The 21,117-nt window shown below is 41.5% G+C and overlaps 1 protein-coding gene across 1 annotated transcript in view; it reads left to right on the forward strand.

The window, feature by feature from the left end:
• The window catches only part of KDM6A (lysine demethylase 6A), a 926,232-nt gene that overhangs the window by 761,247 nt on the left and 143,868 nt on the right, over positions 1-21,117 (forward strand). Inside the window, exons 18-19 of the mRNA XM_053705281.1 lie at positions 13,208-13,313; positions 13,903-14,108. Of these exons, the coding sequence (XP_053561256.1) occupies positions 13,208-13,313; positions 13,903-14,108 (312 nt within the window). The remainder of the gene's footprint in view (positions 1-13,207; positions 13,314-13,902; positions 14,109-21,117) is intronic.

The raw sequence follows: 21,117 nt of genomic DNA on the forward strand, positions 1-21,117 counted from the left end.
GACATTATGTCCTTTGAGTGAGAATGACGATTTATCGTTTTTGGCTGTAAATGCTTAAATTTTATTGTTGGTGGCTCAGTGTTCGTCTACTCTGAGCAGTTGTTTTGTTTGAAGGGGACTAGTGTTTTTTGTTTTTTTTTGGCTGTCATTCTTTTACTTTTTCGGTCTTTATATCGGAAACCGACTCTGACGTCACAAGGGGCAGAGTTTTGTTCCTGCAGCAGCTAACAGCTTGTACTTCTTTGCCCTGCGCCTGACAGGATCAGGTAGGCACCTCAGCTTAAAAGCGCTGAGGTGTAGAGGAGCCTGATAGTTTAATTTGTTTGGCCATAGAGGGATAGTGTTTCTGTGGGATATGTTGCTAGAATTAATAGAAAGCCTTAAGTAAGAGAGACTCCGGTTCTCTACGGTTTCTGAAACTGATGTTCTGTTGCTTGGGGGATAACGTTTCAAGTTAAAGAGACAGTACAAGTTTGTAAATATATTTTTTTTTTGGGGGGGATTATTACATTATTATTGTTGCAAGATGGACTTAGTCTATGCCGTATATGGAGTGCAAACTCTGTTTGAATGCCCATGTTGAACCTCCTTTGCCTTTTTGTAGTTCTTGCATTGACAGAACTGATGTTTAAAGACAGACTATTTGTTTCTGAGCCACCATTCTCTCAGGGGGATACCGTTCAGGCAATGCCACAGTCTCCTCAAGTGCTTCAAGTCTCATTGTTGCCTCAGGCAGTGCCCTGTGGTTCCTCTCAAACACTTGGAGTGTTTTTGAAGGCTGAAATTGCTGCTTAGGTGTCCTCAGCGGTATCTGAGGCGCTAGTTGCCATTCTCTTACTGCAGGGGAAACGTAAGAGGAAATGTAGAGAATCAGAAGATAGGGTGACTGATCCGGTTCATGCTAACCAGAGATCGGAAGATGAAGATACTTCGGTAGCCTCTGAGGGTGAAGTCTTAGATTTGGACAGTGTAATTACCTCTTCTGATAATGAAGTTATTTCCTTTAGATTCAAGCTTGAGCACCTCCGTGTTTTGCTAAAGGAGGTTTTAGCTACTTTGGACGACTCTGATACGCCTATCGTCGTCAACCCTAAAAAAATCAGTAAATTAAATAGGTACTTTGATGTTCCCTCTCCTGGGAGGTGTTTCCAGTGCCAGACCGTACTACGGAGATTATTACCAGGGAATTGGAGAAACCAGGAATTCCCTTTTCTCCCTCTCCTGTTTTTAGGAAAATGTTCCCAGTGGCCGACTCCATCAAAGAGTCGTGGCAGACGGTCCCAAAGGTGGAACGGGCGATTTCCACTTTGGCCAAAAGAACTAGTATTCCTGTTGAGGATAGTTGCTCTTTCAATTATCCTATGGATAAAAAACTGGAGGCCTTTCTAAAGAAGATGTATATTCATCAGGGGTTACAATGGCAACCGGCGGTGTGCATTGCTACAATAACCAGTCCTGCTGCTTATTGGTTTGACGCCTTGTCTGAATCCCTGCCAGTCTAAAATCCCTTGGAAGAGATTCAGGATAGGATAAAGGCTCTGAAGTTAGCTAATTTCTTCATCATTGATGCTTCTTTGCAGGTCATTAAGTTGAGAGCCAAAATATCTGGCTTTGCTATATTGGCGCGTAGAGCGCTATGGTTTAAATCTTGGTCTGCTGATGTTTCTTCTAAATCTAATCTTTTGGCAATCCCTTACAAGGGAAATACCTTGTTCGGGCCTGCATTGGCAGAAATTATTTCTGATATCACGGGTGGTAAAGGTTCCTTTTTGCCTCAAGACAAGAAGAACAAAATGAAGGGATGTCAGACTAGTTTTCATTCCTTTCGTAACTTCAGAGGTAAGTCTTCCCCTGCCGCTTCCAAACAGGAACAATCCAAGCCCTCTTGAAAGCCTGGTCAGTATTGGAACAAGGGGAAGCAATCCAAGAAACCCGCAACTGATTCCAAGTCAGCATGAAGGGTTTGCCCCCGATCCGGGATCGGATCATGTGGAGGGCAGACTCTCGCAGTTTGCGCAAGCTTGGGAACAAGATGTCCCAGACCCATGGGCAGTGGATATAGTTTCCCAGGGATACGTTAGCGTTCAAAACCTTTCCGCCCAGGGGCAGGTTTCACCTCTCCAGATTATCTGTAGACCAAATAAAAAGAGAGGCGTTCTTGAAATCTATACAGGATCTTAACCTCTTGGGAGTGATAGTGCCTGTTCCAAGTCAGGAACAGGGTCTCAGGTTTTACTCCAACCTGTTTGTGGTTCCCAAAAAAGAGGGAACTTTTCGACCCATTCTAGATCTAAAGCTACTAAACAAATTCCTTCAAGATGGAGACTATCCGTTTCATTCTTCCTCTGATTCAAGAGGGTCAATTTATGTCAACCATAGACATGAAGGATGCGTACCTGCACGTTCCCATCCACAGGGATCATCACAAATATCTGAGGTTTGCCTATCTAGACAAACATTTTCAATTTGTAGCGCTTCCATTTGGCCTTGCCACAGCTCCAAGAATTTTCTCAAAGGTCCTGGGAGCTCTATTGGCAGTGATTAGGTTTTGGGTAATTGCAGTGGCGCCTTATCTGGACGATATTCGGGTTCAGGCGCCATCCTTGCAACAAGCAGAAACTCATACAAATATCTTGTTGGCGTTTCGTCGTTCCCATGGTTGGAAGATCAATTTGGAGAAAAGTTCTCTTGTTCCATGTACAAGAGTGACCTTCTTAGGAACCATTATAGATTCTCTATTTATGAAAAATTTTCTGACGGAGGTCAGAAGAGTCAAGATTCTGTCTGCTTGCCTGTCCCTACAGTTGGCGGAACGACCATCAGTGGCCCAATACATGGTGGTAATCGGGTTGATGGTGGTTTCCATGGACATAGTTCCGTTTGCTCGGTTCCATTTGAGACTTCTGCAGCTATGCATGCTCGCTCAGTGGAACGGGGATAATGCAGATCTATCTCAGAGAATAGTTCTAAATCAATCAGCAAGGGACTCCCTTCCGTGGTGGCTGTCGCAAGAACATCTGTCCTAGGGGACGTGTTTTCTGAGACTTTCTTAGGTAATTGTGACCACGGATGCCAGCCTGTTGCGTTGGGGAGCGGTCTGGGACTCGTTGAAGGCGCAGGGACTTTGGTCTCGGGATGAATCTGCTCTCCCCATAAACATTCTGGAGTTGAGAGCGATCTTCAATGCCTTGATGGCTTGACCTCAGCTGGCCCTAGCCCGGTCTATCAGGTTCCAGATGGACAGCATAACCTCAGTGGCCTACATCAACCACCAAGGGGAACTTGGAGTTCCTTAGCCATGAAGGAGGTGGCACGGATCTTCCAGTGGGCGGAGGTTCACAATTGCTGTTTATCTGCCCTCCACATTCCAGGAGTGGACAATTTGGAAACGGATTTTCTGAGCTGACACACTTTTTATCCCGGGCGGTGGGAAATCCATCCGGAACTGTTCTCCAGGTTAATAACCAAATGGGGGTTACCAGAATTGGATCTGATGGCGTCTCGTCAGAATGGGGGTTACCAGAATTGGATCTGATGGCGTCTCGTCAGAATATCTCTTTCCTCCGTTTGCACTCCGTCCGCGAGTCATCGCTCAGATCAAGCAGGAGAGAGCATCAATAATTCTAATAGCTCCTGCGTGGCCTCGCAGGATCTGGTATGCAGATCTAGTATAGATGTCGTCTCTTCCTCCGTGGAGACTTCCGCTGAGGAAGGACCTTCTTCAGTGGCCCTTCCTTCATCCAAATCTTGTTTCTCTGAAGCTGACTGCTTGGAGATTGAACGCTTAATTTTAGATAAGTGTGGATTTTCTGAATCGGTCATTGAGACCATGGTTCAGGTTTGTAAGCCTATTTAGAAAGATATACCATATGATAGGGTGCAAATATCTTTATTGGTGTGAGTCCAAAGGATATTCTTGGAGTAAGGTCAGGATCCCAAGGATCTTATCTTTTCTCCAGGAAGGCCTTTATCTGTGTAATTATCTGTCAGTACCCTCAAGGGTCAGATTTCTGCTCTATCCATTCTGCTGCACAAGCGTCTGGCGGACGTGCCGGATGTACAATCCTTTTGTCAGGCCCTGGTCAGAATCAAGCCTGTGTTTAAGCCAGTTGCTTCATCTTGGAGACTTAACCTTGTTCTTAAAGTTTTCCAACAGGCTCCGTTTGAGCCTATGCATTCCATAGATATTAAGTTATCTTGGAAAGTTTTTTTTCTTACTGCTTTTTCTTCTGCTCGGAGGGTTTCCGAACTCTCAGCTTTGCAGTGTGATTCTCCTTATCTCATATTTCATGCAGATAAGGCAGTTCTCCGTACTGAGTTTGGTTTTCTTCCTAAGGCTGTTTCGGACAGAAATATTAATCAGGAAATTGTTGTTCCTTCTCTCTGGCCTAATCCTCCTTCTCATAAAGAACGTCTGTTGCACAACTTAAATGTTGTGCGGGCTCTAAAATTTTATCTGCAGGCTACGAAGGACTTTTGTCAGTCTTCTGCATTGTTTGTTTGTTTTTCTGGTAAACGTAAAGGCTAGAAAGCTACTGCCGTTTCTCTTTCTCTCTGGTTGAGAAGTGTTATTCGTATGGCTTATGAGACTGCTGGACAGCAGCCTCCTGAGAGAATTACAGCTCACTCCACTAGGGCGATGTCTTCTTCTTGGGCCTTCAAGAACAAGGCCTCTGTAGAACAGATATGTAAGGCGGCGACTTGGTCTTCTTTGCACACTTTTTCTAAATTCTATAAATATGATACTTTTGCCTCGGCTGAGGATTCTTTTGGGAGAAAGGTTCTTTGCACACTTTTGCTAAATTCTATAAATGTGATACTTTTGCCTCGGCTGAGGCTTCTTTTGGGAGAAAGGTTCTGGAAGCAGTGTTGCCTTCTGTTTAGGTTACCTGTCTTGCCCTCCCGTATCATCTGTGTCCTCTAGCTTGGGTATTGATTTCCAACAGTAATTGATGATCCAGGAGGCTGATCTCTACACTAAAGCTAAAATTAAGCCTACAAGCTACCTAATGGTGCGCAGCTGCATTTAGTGGCCTTCTAATTACCAAAAAGCAATGCCAAAGCCATATATGTATTTCTGAACAAAGGGGATCCCAAAGAAGCATTTACAACCATGTGTGCCATAATTGCACAAGCTGTTCGTATGAGACAGCGGGACATAAGCCTCCTCGGAGGATTACGGCTCACTCAACTAGGGCTGTGGCTTCTTCATGGGCCTTTAAGAATGAGGCCTCCATGGAGGAGATTTGTAAGGCGGCTACTTGGTCCTCTTTACATACTTTTGCTAAATTTTACAAATTTAATGTCTTTGCTTTGGCGGAAGCGGCTTTAGGGAGAAAAGTTTTGCAGGGTCCGCCTCCTTTTGCCCTCCCTTTTTTTTTATTCAGTGTCCTCTAGAGCTTGGGTATTTGTTTCCCACAAGTAATGAATGAAGCCGTGGACTCTCCTCCCATTAAGATGGAAAACATAAATTATGCTTACCTGAAAATTTAATTTCCATCTGTGGGAGAGTCAACGACTCCCGCCCGTTTCTCCGGTGGCCGAACCTAAATTTATTTTTGTTCCTCTGGCACCGTTTATACCCTGATATTTCTCCTACTGTTCCTTGTTCCCTTGGCGGAATAAGGGAAGTGGGGGGAGGTATTTAAGCCTTTGGCTGGGGTGTCTTTGCCTCCTCTTGGTGGCCAGGTTCTTAATTCCCACAAGTAATGAATGAAGCCGTGGACTCTCCTCCCACAGATGGAAATTAAATTATCAGGTAAGCATAATTTATGTTTCTTTCATGTAATTGGCAAGAGTCCATGAGCTAGTGACGTATGGGATATACAGTCCTACCAGGAGGGGCAAAGTTTCCCAAACCTCAAAATGCCTATAAATACACCCACAATTCAGTTTTACAAACTTTGCTCCTATGGAGGTGGTGAAGTAAGTTTGTGCTAAGATTTCTACGTTGATATGCGCTTCTCAGCATTGTTGAAGCCCGATTCCTCTCAGAGTACAGCGAATGTCAGAGGGACGAGAAGGGAGCATCACTTATTGAATACGATGATTTCCCTAACGGGGGTCTATTTCATAGGTTCTCTGTTATCGGTCGTAGAGATTCATCTCCTACCTCCCTTTTCAGATCGACGATATACTCTCAATTTACCATTACCTCTACTGATAACTGTTTCAGTACTGGTTTGGCTATCTGCTATATGTGGATGGGTGTCTTTGGGTAAGTATGTTTTTTATTACTTAAGACACCTCAGCTATGGTTTGGCACTTTATGCATTTATATAAAGTTCTAAATATATGTATTGTACTTTTATTTGCCATGAGTCAGGTTCATGTATTTCCTTCTGCAGACTGTCAGTTTCATATTTGGGGAATATAAACATTTTTTTTAAGAATTTATTTCTTACCTGGGGTTTAGTCTTTTTTCCAATTGACTACTTCTTGCAAATTGCGGGCAGTATTAGGCCCGCGGGTACGTCAAATGCTAAACTTTATTGCGTCATACTTGGCGCGGAAATATTTTTGGCGCGAAAAAATACGTCTGACGCAATTTCGTCATTTCCGGTGTCGTACTTGACGCCGAGACCTTTCACACGGTTGCGTCATTAGTGACGCGAGTGTGTCATTTCCGGTTATTTTTGGCGCCAAAAATGTTTGTTACGTTGTGCGTCATACTTGGCGCCAAACTTTTTCATTATTCTATACCCCATTGATGTTTGTCTCTTGCCTTTTCTCTATCAGAGGGCTATACTATTTGCATTTTTTTCCCATTCCTGAAACTGTCATATAAGGAAATAGATAATTTTGCTTTATATGTTGTTTTTTTCTCTTACATTTTGCAAGATGTCTCAATCTGACCCTGTCTCAGAAGTTTCTGCTGGAACATTGCTGCCTGACATCGGTTCTACCAAAGCTAAGTGCATTTGCTGTAAAATTGTAGAAATTATTTCGCCGAATGTCATTTGTAATAGTTGTCATGATAAACTTTTACATGCAGATAGTGTATCCATCAGTAATAGTTTGTCTCTGATTCTATCCAGAAGGCTTTGTCTGCATTTCCACCTTCTAATAAACGTAAAAGGTCTTTTAAAACTTCTCATTTAGATGATGAAATTTCAAATGACCAACAACATAATAATTTATCCTCTTCTGATGAGGATCTATCTGATACAGAAGATCCTTCCTCAGACATTGACACTGACAAATCTACTTATTTATTTAAAATAGAGTATATGCGTTCTGTATTAAAAGAAGTGTTAATTACTTTGGATATTGAGGTAACCAGTCCTCTTGACGTTCAGTCTAATAAACGTTTAAATGCTGTTTTTAAACCACCTGTGGTTTCTCCAGGGTTTTTTCCTATTCCTGAGACTATTTCTAGTATGATTTCTAAGGAATAGAATAAGCCAGGTACTTATTTTATTCCTTCTTCAAAGTTTAAAAAATTGTATCCTTTACCAGCAAAATCTATAGAGTTTTGGGAAAAAATCCCCAAAGTTGATGGGGCTATTTCTACTCTTGCTAAACGTACCACTATTCCTATGGAAGATAGTACTTCCTTTAAGGATCCTTTAGATAGAAAGCTTGAATCTTATCTAAGGAAGGCCTATTTATATTCAGGTCATCTTCTCAGACCTGCAATTTCTTTGGCTGATGTTGCGGCTGCATCAACTTTCTGGTTGGAAAATTTAGCGCAACAGGAATTGGATTCTGACTTATCTAGCATTGTTCGCTTACTGCAATATGCTAATCATTTTATTTGTGATGCTATTTTTGATATTATCAAAATTGATGTTAGATCCATGTCTTTAGCTATATTAGCTAGAAGAGCTTTGTGACTTAAATCTTGGAATGCTGATATGACATCTAAATCTAGATTACTATCTCTTTCTTTCCAAGGTAATAATTTATTTGGTTCTCAGTTGGATTCTATTATTTCAACTGTCACTGGGGGTAAGGGAGTTTTTCTGCCTCAGGATAAAAAACCTAAGGGTAAATCTAAGGCTTCTAACCGTTTTCGTTCCTTTCGTCAAGGAATCTGCTTCCAATTGGAAGCCTTCCTCAATTTGGAATAAATCCAAGCCATTTAGAAAACCAAAGTCAGCCCCTAAGTCCGCATGAAGGTGCGGCCCTCATTCCAGCTCAGCTGGTAGGGGGCAGATTAAGGTTTTTCAAGGATATTTGGATAAGATCTATCCAAAATCAGTGGATTCAGAGCATTGTCTCTCAAGGGTATCGAATAGGGTCAGAGTAAGACCTCCTGTGAGAAGATTTTTTCTTGCGTATCCCAGCAAATCCAGTAAAAGCTCAGGCTTTCCTGAAGTGTGTTTCAGACCTGGAGTCTTCAGGGGTAATCATGCCGGTTCCTCTTCAGGAACAAGGTTTGGGGTTTTATTCAAATCTATTCATTGTCCCAAAAAAGGAAAATTTATTCAGACCAGTCCTGGATCTGAAAATTTTGAATCGTTAGGTGAGAGTACCAACTTTCAAGATGGTGACTATAAGGACTATTTTGCCTTTTGTTCAGCGAGGACATTATATGTCCACAATAGACTTGCAGGATTCATCCAGAACATTCCGATTCATCCAGAACATTATCAGTTTCTGAGATTGTCTTTTCTAGACAAGCATTACCAATTTGTTGCTCTTCCATTTGGCCTAGCAACAGCTCCAACAATCTTTTCAAAGGTTCTGGGTGCCCTACTCTCTGTAATAAGAGAACAGGGTATTGCAGTGTTTCCTTATTTGGACGATATCTTGGTACTAGCTCAGTCTTTACGTACTGCAGAATCTCACACAAATCAACTAGTGTTGTTTTTTCAGAAACATGGTTGGAGGATCAATTTACCAAAAGGTTTCTTGATTCCTCAGACAAGGGTCACCTTTTTAGGCTTCCAGATAGATTCAGTGTCCATGACTCTGTCTCTAACAGACAAGAGACGTTTAAAATTGGTTGCAGCCTGTCGGCACCTTCAGTCTCAGTCATTCCCTTCAGTGGCTATGTGTATGGAAGTTTTAGGTCTCATGACTGCAGCATCGGACTCGATCCCCTTTGCTCGTTTTCACATGAGACCTCTACAGCTTTGTATGCTGAACCAATGGTGCAGGGATTATACAAAGATATCACAATTAATATCCTTAAATCCCAATGTACGACACTCTCTGACGTGGTGGATAGATCACCATCGTTTAGTTCAAGGGGCTTCTTTTGCTCGGCCAACCTGGACTGTGATCACAACAGATGCAAGTCTTTCAGGTTGGGGAGCTGTTTGGGGATCTCTGACAGCACAAGGGGTTTGGAAATCTCAAGAGGCGAGATTACCAATAAATATTTTAGAACTCCGTGCAATTCTCAGAGCTCTTCAGTTTTGGCCTCTGTTAAAGAGAGAACCGTTTATTTGTTTTCAGACAGACAATATCACAACAGTGGCATATTTCAATCATCAGGGTGGGACTCACAGTCCCCAAGCTATGAAAGAAGTATCTTGGATACTTGCTTGGGCGGAATCCGGCCCTGTCTAATCTCTGCGGTACATATCCCAGGTGTAGACAATTGGGAGGCGGATTTTCTCAGCCGCCAGACTTTACATCCAGGGGAGTGGTCTCTCCATCCAGATGTATTTTCTCAGATTGTTCAGATGTGGGGTCTTCCAGAGATAGATCTCATGGCCTCTCATCTAAACAAGAAACTTCCCAGATACCTGTCCAGGTCCAGGGATGTACAGGCGGAAGCAGTGGATGCGCTGACACTTCCTTGGTGTTATCATCCTGCTTACATTTTCCCGCCTCTAGTTCTCCTTCCAATAGTGATCTCCAAAATCATCATGGAACAATCATTTGTCCTGCTGGTGGCTCCAGCATGGCCACACAAGTTTTGGTATGCGGATCTGGTTCGGATGTCCAGTTGCCCGCCTTGGCCACTTCCGTTACGGCCGGACCTACTATCTCAAGGTCCTTTTTTCCATCAGGATCTCAAATCATTAAATTTGAAGGTATGGAAATTGAACGCTTAGTCCTAAGTCATAGAGGTTTCTCTGACTCAGTGATTAGTACTATGTTACAAGCTCGTAAATCTGTCTCTAGAAAGATTTATTATAGAGTTTGGAAGACTTACATTTCATGGTGTTCTTCTCATAAATTTTCCTGGCATTCTTTTAGAATTCCTAGAATTTTACAGTTTCTTCAGGATGGTTTGGATAAAAGTTTGTCTGCAAGTTCCTTGAAAGGACAAATCTCCGCTCTTTCTGTTTTATTTCACAGAAAGATTGCTATACTTCCTGATATACATTGTTTTGTACAGGCTTTAGTTCGTATTAAGCCTGTTATTAAATCAATTTCTCCTCCTTGGAGTCTTAATTTGGTTCTGAAGGCCTTACAGGCTCCTCCATTTGAACCTATGCATTCTTTGGACATTAAACTACTTTCTTGGAAAGTGTTGTTCCTTTTGGCCATCTCTTCTGCTAGAAGAGTTTCTGAGCTATCTGCTCTTTCTTGTGAGTCTCCTTTTCTGTTTTTCATCAGGATAAGGCAGTTTTGTGGACTTCTTTTCAATTTTTACCTAAGGTTGTGAATTCTAACAACATTAATAGAGAAATTGTTGTCCCTTCCTTGTGTCCTAATCCTAAGAATTATTTGGAAAGATCCTTGCATTCTTTGGATGTGGTCAGAGCTTTGAAATATTATGTGGAAGTTACTAAAGATTTCAGGAAGACTTCCAGTCTATTTGTTTTATTTTCTGGTCCTAGGAAAGTTCAGAAGGCTTCTGCTATTTCCTTGACTTCTTGGTTGAAACTTTTGATTCATCAAGCTTATTTGGAGTCGGGTCAGGCCCCGCCTCAGAGAATTACAGCTCATTCTACTAGATCAGTCTCCACTTCGTGGGCTTTTAATAATGAAGCTTCAGTTGATCAGATTTGCAAAGCAGTAACTTGGTCTTCTTTGCATACATTTACTAAATTCTACCGTTTTTTATGTATTTGCCTCTTCGGAAGCAGTTTTTGGTAGAAAAGTTCTTCAGGCAGCTGTTTCAGTTTGATTCTTCTGCTTTTGATTTAAGTTTTTTTCTTTCAATTATGAAAATAAACTTATTTTTTTGGGGGTTGTGGATTAATTTTTTCAGCGGAAAATTGCTGTTTTTATTTTATTCCCTCCCTCTCTAGTGACTCTTGAGTGGAGATCCACATCTTGGGTATTGCTATCCCATACGTCACTAGCTCATGGACTCTTGCCAATTACATGAAAGAAAACATAATTTATGTAAGAACTTACCTGATAAATTCATTTCTTTCATATTGGCAAGAGTCCATGAGGCCCACCCTTTTTATGGTGGTTATGATTTTTTTTTTATATAGCACAATTATTTCGAAATTTCTTTTGTTGATGCTTTCTACTCCTCTCTTTATCACCCCACTGCTTGGCTATTCGTTAAACTGAATTGTGGGTGTGGTGAGGGGTGTATTTATAGGCATTTTGAGGTTTGGGAAACTTTGCCCCTCCTGGTAGGATTGTATATCCCATACGTCACTAGCTCATGAACTCTTGCCAATATGAAAGAAATTAATTTATCAGGTAAGTTCTTACATAAATTATGTTTTTTGGAGCGCTGCGCAGCCTGTTAGGCTTGGCGCGCTTTTAGTGGTGCAGGGGCGGTCCTACATGGCGCATCACGTGACCGGGTGTAGTCACATTGATTCTCTTCTTCCTGACAGTGTGGTCGTCTGGAGATGAAGCGGTTTCTCTCTTGGGCATGGGTCATAGGAGGTGGTGAGTCTCCCAGCCATTGGGGGTATTAAGGTGCCATTTTTATCTTTGACTATAGTCCTTTTTATAAGTGCAAGCTATGGAGGACTCTGATACGTTAGAGGGTACTCCCTCTTTACCTAAATCTAATGCCTGTCTATATTGTGAGGAGGCCACGGTATACCCGCCTGCTCAATTATGTTCCACATGCCTTGATAAAGTAATCTTTTCAAAGAAAGCTAATATGTTTAGTACTACTGAGCCTTTCTACCTCTGAGAAGTCTTCGTCCCGTGAGATGCGCACCCTACAGAAATACACATGCAGCTGCCCGTAGCACTCCTATTCCTCCATCTGGAGGGGCCCTTTTACCGCCAAACTTTACTGAACAGTTCTTCGAAGGAGCGGTTACTTCATAATTTGGATGTGGTTCGGGCCTTGAAGTTTTATCTTCAAGCTACAAAGGAGTATAGACAGACTTCTTCTTTGTTTGTTGTCTATTGTGGGAAGCGTAAGGGGCAGAAAACCTCGCCCACTTCCTTATCTTTTTGGTTGAGGAGCATTACTTGCTTAGCATATGAAACAGCGGGACATGAGCCCCCTCAGAGGATTAAGGCTCATTCAACTAGAGCAGTGGCTTCCTCTTGGGCCTTCAAGGATGAGGCCTATATATAGAGATTTGTAAGGTGGCTACCTGATCCTCCTTACATACTTTTTCAAAATTTTACAAGTTTGATGTTTTTGCTTCGGCTGAAGCATCTCTTGGGAGAAAGGTTTTGCAGGCTGTGGTGCCCTCAGAATAGGGTCCGCCTCTCCTTTTTTTACCCTCCCGTTTCATTCAGTGTCCTCTAGAGCTTGGGTATATGTTTCCCACAAGTAAGGAATGAAGCCGTGGACTCTCCTCAAATTAAGAAGGTAAACATAAATTATGCTTACCAGATCATTTCCTTTCCTTCTGTATGAGGAGAGTCTGCGGCCCCCGCCCATTTTCTTCGTTTGCCGGACCTAAATTTTAGTTTTGTTCTTCTGGCTCCATTTATACCCTAATATTTCTCATACTGTTCCTTGTTCCCTCAGCAGAATGACTGTGGGATGAGGGGAGTGGGGGGAGGTATTTAAACTTTCAGCTGGGGTGTCTTTGCCTCCTCCTGGTGGCCAGGTTCAGTAAGAGACCCGTATACTCTCCTCAAACAGAAGGAAATTAAATGATCTGGTAAGCATAATTTATGTTTTCATAAACAATAAAAAGATTTATAATGTATATATTATTTTGTGTTAGCCCTGTTTCTCTTTGTTACTTTCACATCTATCAATTAAAAAATAGCAGCTGTTTAACTCTCTTTATAGAACTCCAAAGATTGGTTATATATTTTATACTATGTGGCGCTCTCTAGTCAACTTTTTATTTTTCAGTTGATAGCTTCTTATACATTTTAGAACAGTACATTAAATTATATATTAATTTGTTTTCAGTTGGAGAATAAACGTGATGCATTCTTCCCTCCTTTACATCAATTCTGCACCAATCCTAATAATCCTGTTACTGTCATACGAGGCCTTGCTGGAGCTCTTAAATTAGGTAATAATTCAAATATTTTGTAATGTGTAAATTGTTCGTTTCTTTGACATTTAAGTTCTACACAGCTAGGTTGTTTTGCATTATTAACAAAGTCTTTAAAACTGGGGATGTGGATTCAGGTCTTTCGGCAGCTAACAAATGGGAGGATGGTGGCTGCCGGTGCCATTCGGGACTTTTGGGAGCCAGATTTCTTCTTGTGAAAGCGCAACACACAAAGATCTTGTAGCAAGATCTATATAACAAGAAAATTTAAGTATTTGCCTTTGATTTTTGCTCAGTAGAAAGCCTAGAAGGATTCCTTATAATATTTGTGAACTGCATATTGGTGAACACATTCTTTATTTTTATATTACAATAGGCTATATCTTGGTCTAAAACAGTAAAATCCACAATATTCTTGAGTAAACAGTGATCTAAAGCAGGGAAAGCTGCTTTGTGCTAAATAGAATATAAATGTTCTACCATTTTATAACTAATTTACTACTGGAAGTCCCCTTATTAGGCTAAACAATTCATTTTTTTCTATTTTGCATCACTTTAGGCAATTGCTAAGAGCATTTTCTCTAATCAATAACATTTTTGTATTCAGATCTAGGACTTTTTTCTACAAAGACACTAGTAGAAGCAAATAATGAACATATGGTTGAAGTAAGGACACAATTGTTTCAACCTGCAGATGAAAACTGGGATCCAACTGGAACAAAGAAAATATGGCGTTGTGAAAGCAGTCGATCTCATACCACCATTGCAAAATATGCACAGTATCAAGCTGCTTCATTCCAGGAATCATTACGAGTTAGTAACCATTCATCTTCTGTTTTATTGAAGAATAAATATAATCATCTCCAATGATGATACATTTATTTATGTATCTGTATATGAATGTGTTGCTGGATATATTAGTTGTTACTATAAATATACATTTGTTTCATAAATGTGGTATGAGTCCCACTATACATTACTCCTGGTAGTTACCTTCCCTACAACTTGAAGGAGGCAAAGATTCCCAAACCCCAGGAGCTCTATATAACCCCTTCTCCCTCTATGGTAGTCAGTCTTATCGAGGCAGATTGCTTCATTGAGAGGGTTCTCAGACTGAGTTGCGGCCCATTTCTCCTCAGAGTGCTGTGTTTGTCAAGAGGGAATTTAAATGAGTTTGGTGTGTGCTTTATTTTTCTTTACCATGAAAACTTAAAGGGACAGTATACTGTAAAATAGTTTTTCCCATAATGTGTTGCCAATTACTTTTTTTACCAGTTGCAGAGTATAAAATGTATGAATTCACTTTTTAAGGTTTATTTGTGTATATAAATTAGCTGGTTTTGTGTTTTGAAGCCACAACCTAATAAAATGGGTTGGCTTGTAGGTATAATCAGATCTCATTACTGTATCACATTGTCTACATATAACTGCTTCTTTATCTTATATCTGTCTGTAAACCAATCACGAATACATGCAGAGAACAATCGAAAATTTATATTTTATTGCCTTATCTCTTATCTCTGAGAGTGTAATTTCTTCTGCTGTCTGTGTTTACACACCTTATTTATAGTTTGGCCCTAAGGCCAAAAACTTTTAGAATAGGTTGGGATACCACAGACTAATTCAACCATTTCAAATGCCAATATAAGGGTAAAGGAGCTACTTGTAAACATTTTAAAACAATCCAGCAAGTAAAGTGGATGATTTGGAACAAATTTAAGGGGAGAATTTTTTTGAGTAAACTGTCCCTTTAAAGGGACACTGAACCCAAAATTTTTATTTCGTGATTCAGATAGAGCATGCAATTTTAAGCTACTTTATCATTTATTCCTATTATCAATGTTTCTTTGTTCTCTTGCTATCTTTATATAAAAAAAGAAGGCATCTAAGCTTTTTTCTTGGTTCAGAACTCTGGACAGCAGTTTTTGATTGGTGGATGAATTTATCCACCAATCAGCAAGGAAAACCTAGGTTGTTCACCAAAAATGGCCCGGCATCTAAACTTACATTCTTGCTTTTCAAATAAAGATACCAAGAGAATAAAGAACATTTGATAATAGGAGTAAATTAGGAAGTTGCTTAAAATGTCATGCTCTATATGAATCACAAAAGAAAAAATTTGGGTTCAGTGTCCCTTTAAGTCACTATCCTCCCTAGGATGTCGCAGGGACTTGTCTTCTGTCGCAGTTAACTCCTATAGTATATCCTCTGCTGATATGTTTTCAGTACAGGATTGTTTTTTCCTGCCATTATGCATAGTAGGAGAGTGTTTAAGGTGTTTATTTAATTTGAACACTCATTTTAAAACCTATACTAGGCATCATTATATAGTATCTATATATAGCCGGGGATCAGATTTATTAGCAACCCATATATAAGGGGCTCTATATTGGGTTTTAGTTTTATGTGAACATTATGTTGTTAACTTAAAAGTAACTATGGTACCTTTTTATTGTTTATTTCTGGCCGCATGTTTTTTCACAGGAGCATGCATCAAAGTGTGCGTTAAGGGGCAGACGTGGGTGCGTGCTTGATGCTGCACGGGTGTGCATGTTCACGGCTGCAGAGAGCCTTTTTTTTTTTGTTTTGTTTAAATTGGTCAGTCATTTGGGCGCTTCCAGCTATAGCTGTGATCCCAGGAGGGGGTACTGTATACTTCTATACTTCTATAATCCTGCATCAATGTTTTGATGCATTCAGACCAGTCTGATGCTGTATTTGCTTCCAAAGGTATTTTCGTTCCTTCTGTTTATTACAGGAAGATCCGGCTCAAATTGTTCCTGGCATCAAGTAATTGTTTAAAGCTACAGTGTCTGAAGTGTTGGCAGCAGTGGCGTATTTAGGTTTTGTGCTGCCCTAGGCACTCAAAATTCTGCTCCCCCCCCCCCAAGATTTTAGGCCTTTTTTCCCCTTAATATTTTTTGGGGTTAGTGTGTAAAATGTTGTGTTTTTTTTTCCATAACAATTCAAAAGAAATTGGGCTAGCAAAACACTTGCATACAGGTGGGTTGAATTGCATGCATCTCCTACCATTTTCTCCCTGAGAGAAGAGAGAGAAAAGAAGGGGAGGGGAGAAAAGGGAGGGAAAGGAAAGAAGGGAGAGAGAGAGGGAGAAGAGAAAAGGGGGGGAGGGAAAGAAAGAAGTGAAAGAAGGGAGCAAGTGAGGGAGTTAAGAGAAAGAAGGGAGGGAAGGAAAGAAGAATACACTTTGAAACAATCACTGCCTTTCACATGCAACAACATACAGTAATTACCATCATTCAAGTAATTAAACTTTTTAAGTGTCTGTTTACTATTTACTCCGTGGGTTCATAAATGCAGAGAAAGCTAGCTATTGGTAACATACATTAGCAATGAGAGTTTATGATTAGACATCACAAGCTGATCTAAGCAGTGCACAGACGCATCCAGTCTGTTAGTTACTAAGACCTGCAATAAGCACTATGCTCGCAGACCCACCACAGCTGACAAGGGGAGGCAGCATATCGGCACAGGGTCTTCTCCTCCAGCCTTACCTTGGAAGCATATCCCCAAGTAAGTTTCTCACCAAGAATGCTTCCACTTCAAAAATGCCGGTGGCTCTAAATGAAGCAACGGTTTAAAGGAGCACTACCTGTAAAGATCAACCTTAATCAGTGCACATGCCTTGTCTTCTCTGTAAATGCCTGCACTTTATCGCTCACTGTACTGTGTGCTGGCTTTTAGAGAGAGGATAGGGCAGATGCGCTGCCCCTCCCAAATCTGCTGCCCTAGGCACCGGCCTTGTTGGCCTAGGCCATAATACACCCCTGGTTGGCAGTCATTTCACCTTCAAGTTAAACCTAAAAGATCAGTACAATACAAGCTTTCTACTAGTAGCATATTCCTGTGTCTGAGGCTTCTGAGGGTGAGTTTTTTTTCTGATGTTCAGGAACCTCTCTCTGATTCGGAGCCTGCCACTTCCTTAGTTTTGTTTAACGATTGATTTATTTCTTCTGTTATGTGTGATCAGTCCACGGGTCATCATTACTTCTGGGATATAACTCCTCCCCAACAGGAAATGCAAGAGGATTCACCCAGCAGAGCTGCATATAGCTCCTCCCCTCTACGTCAGTCCCAGTCATTCTCTTGCACCCAACGACTAGATAGGATGTGTGAGAGGACTATGGTGATTATACTTAGTTTTTATGACTTCAATCAAAAGTTTGTTATTTTACAATAGCACCGGAGCGTGTTATTACTTCTCTGGCAGAGTTTGAGGAAGAATCTACCAGAGTTTTTTACTATGATTTTAACCGGAGTAGTTAAGATCATATTGCTGTTCTCGGCCATCTGAGGGAGGTAAAAGCTTCAGATCAGGGGACAGCGGGCAGATGAATCTGCATTGAGGTATGTTGCAGTTTTTATTTTCTGAATGGAATTGATGAGAAAATCCTGCCATACCGTTATAATGACATGTATGTATACACTTCAGTATTCTGGGGATGGTATTTCACCGGAACTACTCTGTTAAAAGTCACTAATCCTTTTAATAAGTATTTATCATGTTAAACGTTTTTGCTGGAATGTAGAATCGTTTACATTTCTGAGGTACTGAGTGAATAAATATTTGGGCATTATTTTCCACTTGGCAGTTGTTTGGTTTTAATTGTGACAGTTTCGTTTCTCTTCACTGCTGTGTGTGAGGGGGAGGGGCCGTTTTTGGCGCTCTTTGCTACGCATCAAAAAATTCAAGTCAGTTACTCTTATATTTCCTGCATGATCCGGTTCATCTCTGACAGATCTCAGGGGTCTTCAAACTTCTTTGGAGGGAGGTAGATTCTCTCAGCAGAGCTGTGAGAATTTTATATTGACTGTGAATAAAAACGTTGCTCTGTAATTTTTATGTCAAATTTAATTATTGTTATTTTACTAATGGGAACAAACCTTTGCTAAAAGTTGTGTTGTTTTAAAGTTTGATGCTATAACTGTTTTTCAGTTCATTATTTCAACTGTCATTTAATCGTTTAGTACCTCTTTGAGGCACAGTACGTTTTTGCTAAAAAAGATTATAACCAAGTTGCAAGTTTATTGCTAGTGTGTTAAACATGTCTGACTCAGAGGAAGATATCTGTGTCATTTGTTCCAATGCCAAGGTGGAGCCCAATAGAAATTTATGTACTAACTGTATTGATGCTACTTTAAATAAAAGTCAATCTGTACAATGTGAACAAATTTCACCAAACAGCGAGGGGAGAGTTATGCCGCCTAACTCGCCTCACGCGGCAGTACCTGCATCTCCCGCCCGGGAGGTGCGTGATATTATGGCGCCTAGTACATCTGGGCGGCCATTACAGATAACATTACAAGATATGGCTACTGTTATGACTGAAGTTTTGTCTAAATTACCAGAACTAAGAGGCAAGCGTGATCACTCTGGGGTGAGAACAGAGTGCGCTGACAATACTAGGGCCATGTCTGATACTGCGTCACAGCTTGCAGAGCATGAGGACGGAGAGCTTCATTCTGTGGGTGACGGTTCTGATCCAAACAGATTGGATTCAGATATTTCAAATTTTAAATTTAAATTGGAGAACCTCCGTGTATTACTAGGGGAGGTCTTAGCAGCTCTCAATGATTGTAACACCGTTGCAATACCAGAGAAACTGTGTAGGTTGGATAAATACTTTGCGGTACCGGCGAGTACTGACGTTTTTCCTATACCTAAGAGACTAACTGAAATTGTTACTAAGGAGTGGGATAGACCCGGTGTGCCGTTCTCACCCCCTCCAATATTTAGAAAGATGTTTCCAATAGACGCCACCACTCGGGACTTATGGCAAACGGTCCCTAAGGTGGAGGGAGCAGTTTCTACTTTAGCTAAGCGTACCACTATCCCGGTGGAGGATAGCTGTGCCTTTTCAGATCCAATGGATAAAAAATTAGAGGGTTACCTTAAGAAAATGTTTGTTCAACAAGGTTTTATATTGCAACCCCTTGCATGTATCGCGCCGATTACGGCTGCGGCAGCATTTTGGATTGAGTCTCTGGAAGAGAACCTTAGTTCATCTACGCTAGACGACATTACGGACAGGCTTAGAGTCCTTAAACTAGCTAATTCATTCATTTCGGAGGCCGTAGTACATTTAACCAAACTTACGGCTAAGAACTCAGGATTCGCCATACAGGCACGTAGGGCGCTGTGGCTAAAATCCTGGTCAGCTGATGTTACTTCTAAGTCCAAATTACTTAATATACCTTTCAAGGGGCAGTCTTTATTTGGGCCCGGTTTGAAAGAAATTATCGCTGACATTACAGGAGGTAAGGGCCACGCCCTACCTCAAGACAAAGCCAAAGCTAAGGCTAGACAGTCTAATTTTCGTCCCTTTCGGAATTTCAAAACAGGAGCAGCATCAACCTCCACTGCACCAAAACAGGAGGGAGCTGTGGCTCGTTACAGGCAAGGCTGGAAGCCTAACCAGTCCTGGAACAAGAGCAAGCAGGCCAGGAAACCTGCTGCTGCCCCAAAGACAGCATGAACCGAGAGCCCCCGATCCGGGATCGGATCTAGTGGGGGGCAGACTTTCCCTCTTCGCCCAGGCCTGGGCAAGAGATGTTCAGGATCCCTGGGCGCTAGAGATCATATCTCAGGGATACCTTCTAGACTTCAAATTATCTCCCCCAAGAGGGAGATTTCATCTGTCAAGGTTGTCAACAAACCAGATAAAGAAAGAAGCGTTTCTACGCTGTGTACAAGATCTGTTATTAATGGGAGTGATCCATCCGGTTCCGCGGTCGGAACAAGGACAAGGGTTCTACTCAAACCTGTTTGTGGTTCCCAAAAAAGAGGGAACTTTCAGGCCAATCTTAGATTTAAAGATTCTAAACAAATTCCTAAGAGTTCCATCGTTCAAAATGGAAACTATTCGGACAATCTTACCCATGATCCAAAAGGGTCAGTACATGACCACAGTGGATTTAAAAGATGCTTACCTTCACATACCGATTCACAAAGATCATCACCGGTATCTAAGGTTTGCCTTCTTAGACAGGCACTACCAGTTTGTAGCTCTTCCATTCGGATTGGCTACGGCTCCAAGAATCTTCACAAAGGTTCTGGGTGCCCTTCTGGCGGTACTAAGACCGCGAGGGATTTCGGTAGCTCCGTACCTAGACGACATTCTAATACAAGCTTCAAGCTTTCAAACTGCCAAGTCTCATACAGAGTTAGTTCTGGCATTTCTAAGGTCGCATGGATGGAAAGTGAACGAAAAGAAGAGTTCTCTTTTTCCTCTCACAAGAGTTCCATTCTTGGGGACTCTTATAGATTCTGTAGAAATGAAGATTTACCTGACAGAAGACAGGTTAACAAAGCTTCAAAATGCATGCCGTGTCCTTCATTCCATTCAACACCCGTCAGTAGCTCAATGCATGGAGGTGATCGGCTTAATGGTAGCGGCAATGGACATAGTACCTTTTGCACGCCTACACCTCAGACCGCTGCAATTGTGCATGCTAAGTCAGTGGAATGGGGATTACTCAGATTTGTCCCCTACTCTGAATCTGAATCAAGAGACCAGAAATTCTCTTCTATGGTGGCTTTATCGGCCACACCTGTCCAGGGGGATGCCATTCAGCAGACCAGACTGGACAATTGTAACAACAGACGCCAGCCTACTAGGTTGGGGCGCTGTCTGGAATTCTCTGAAGGCTCAGGGACTATGGAATCAGGAGGAGAGTCTCCTTCCAATAAACATTCTGGAATTGAGAGCAGTTCTCAATGCCCTTCTGGCTTGGCCCCAATTAACAACTCGGGGGTTCATCAGGTTTCAGTCGGACAACATCACGACTGTAGCTTACATCA

Source organism: Bombina bombina, chromosome 3 (genome assembly GCF_027579735.1).
Source record: "Bombina bombina isolate aBomBom1 chromosome 3, aBomBom1.pri, whole genome shotgun sequence".
NCBI lineage: Eukaryota > Metazoa > Chordata > Amphibia > Anura > Bombinatoridae > Bombina > Bombina bombina.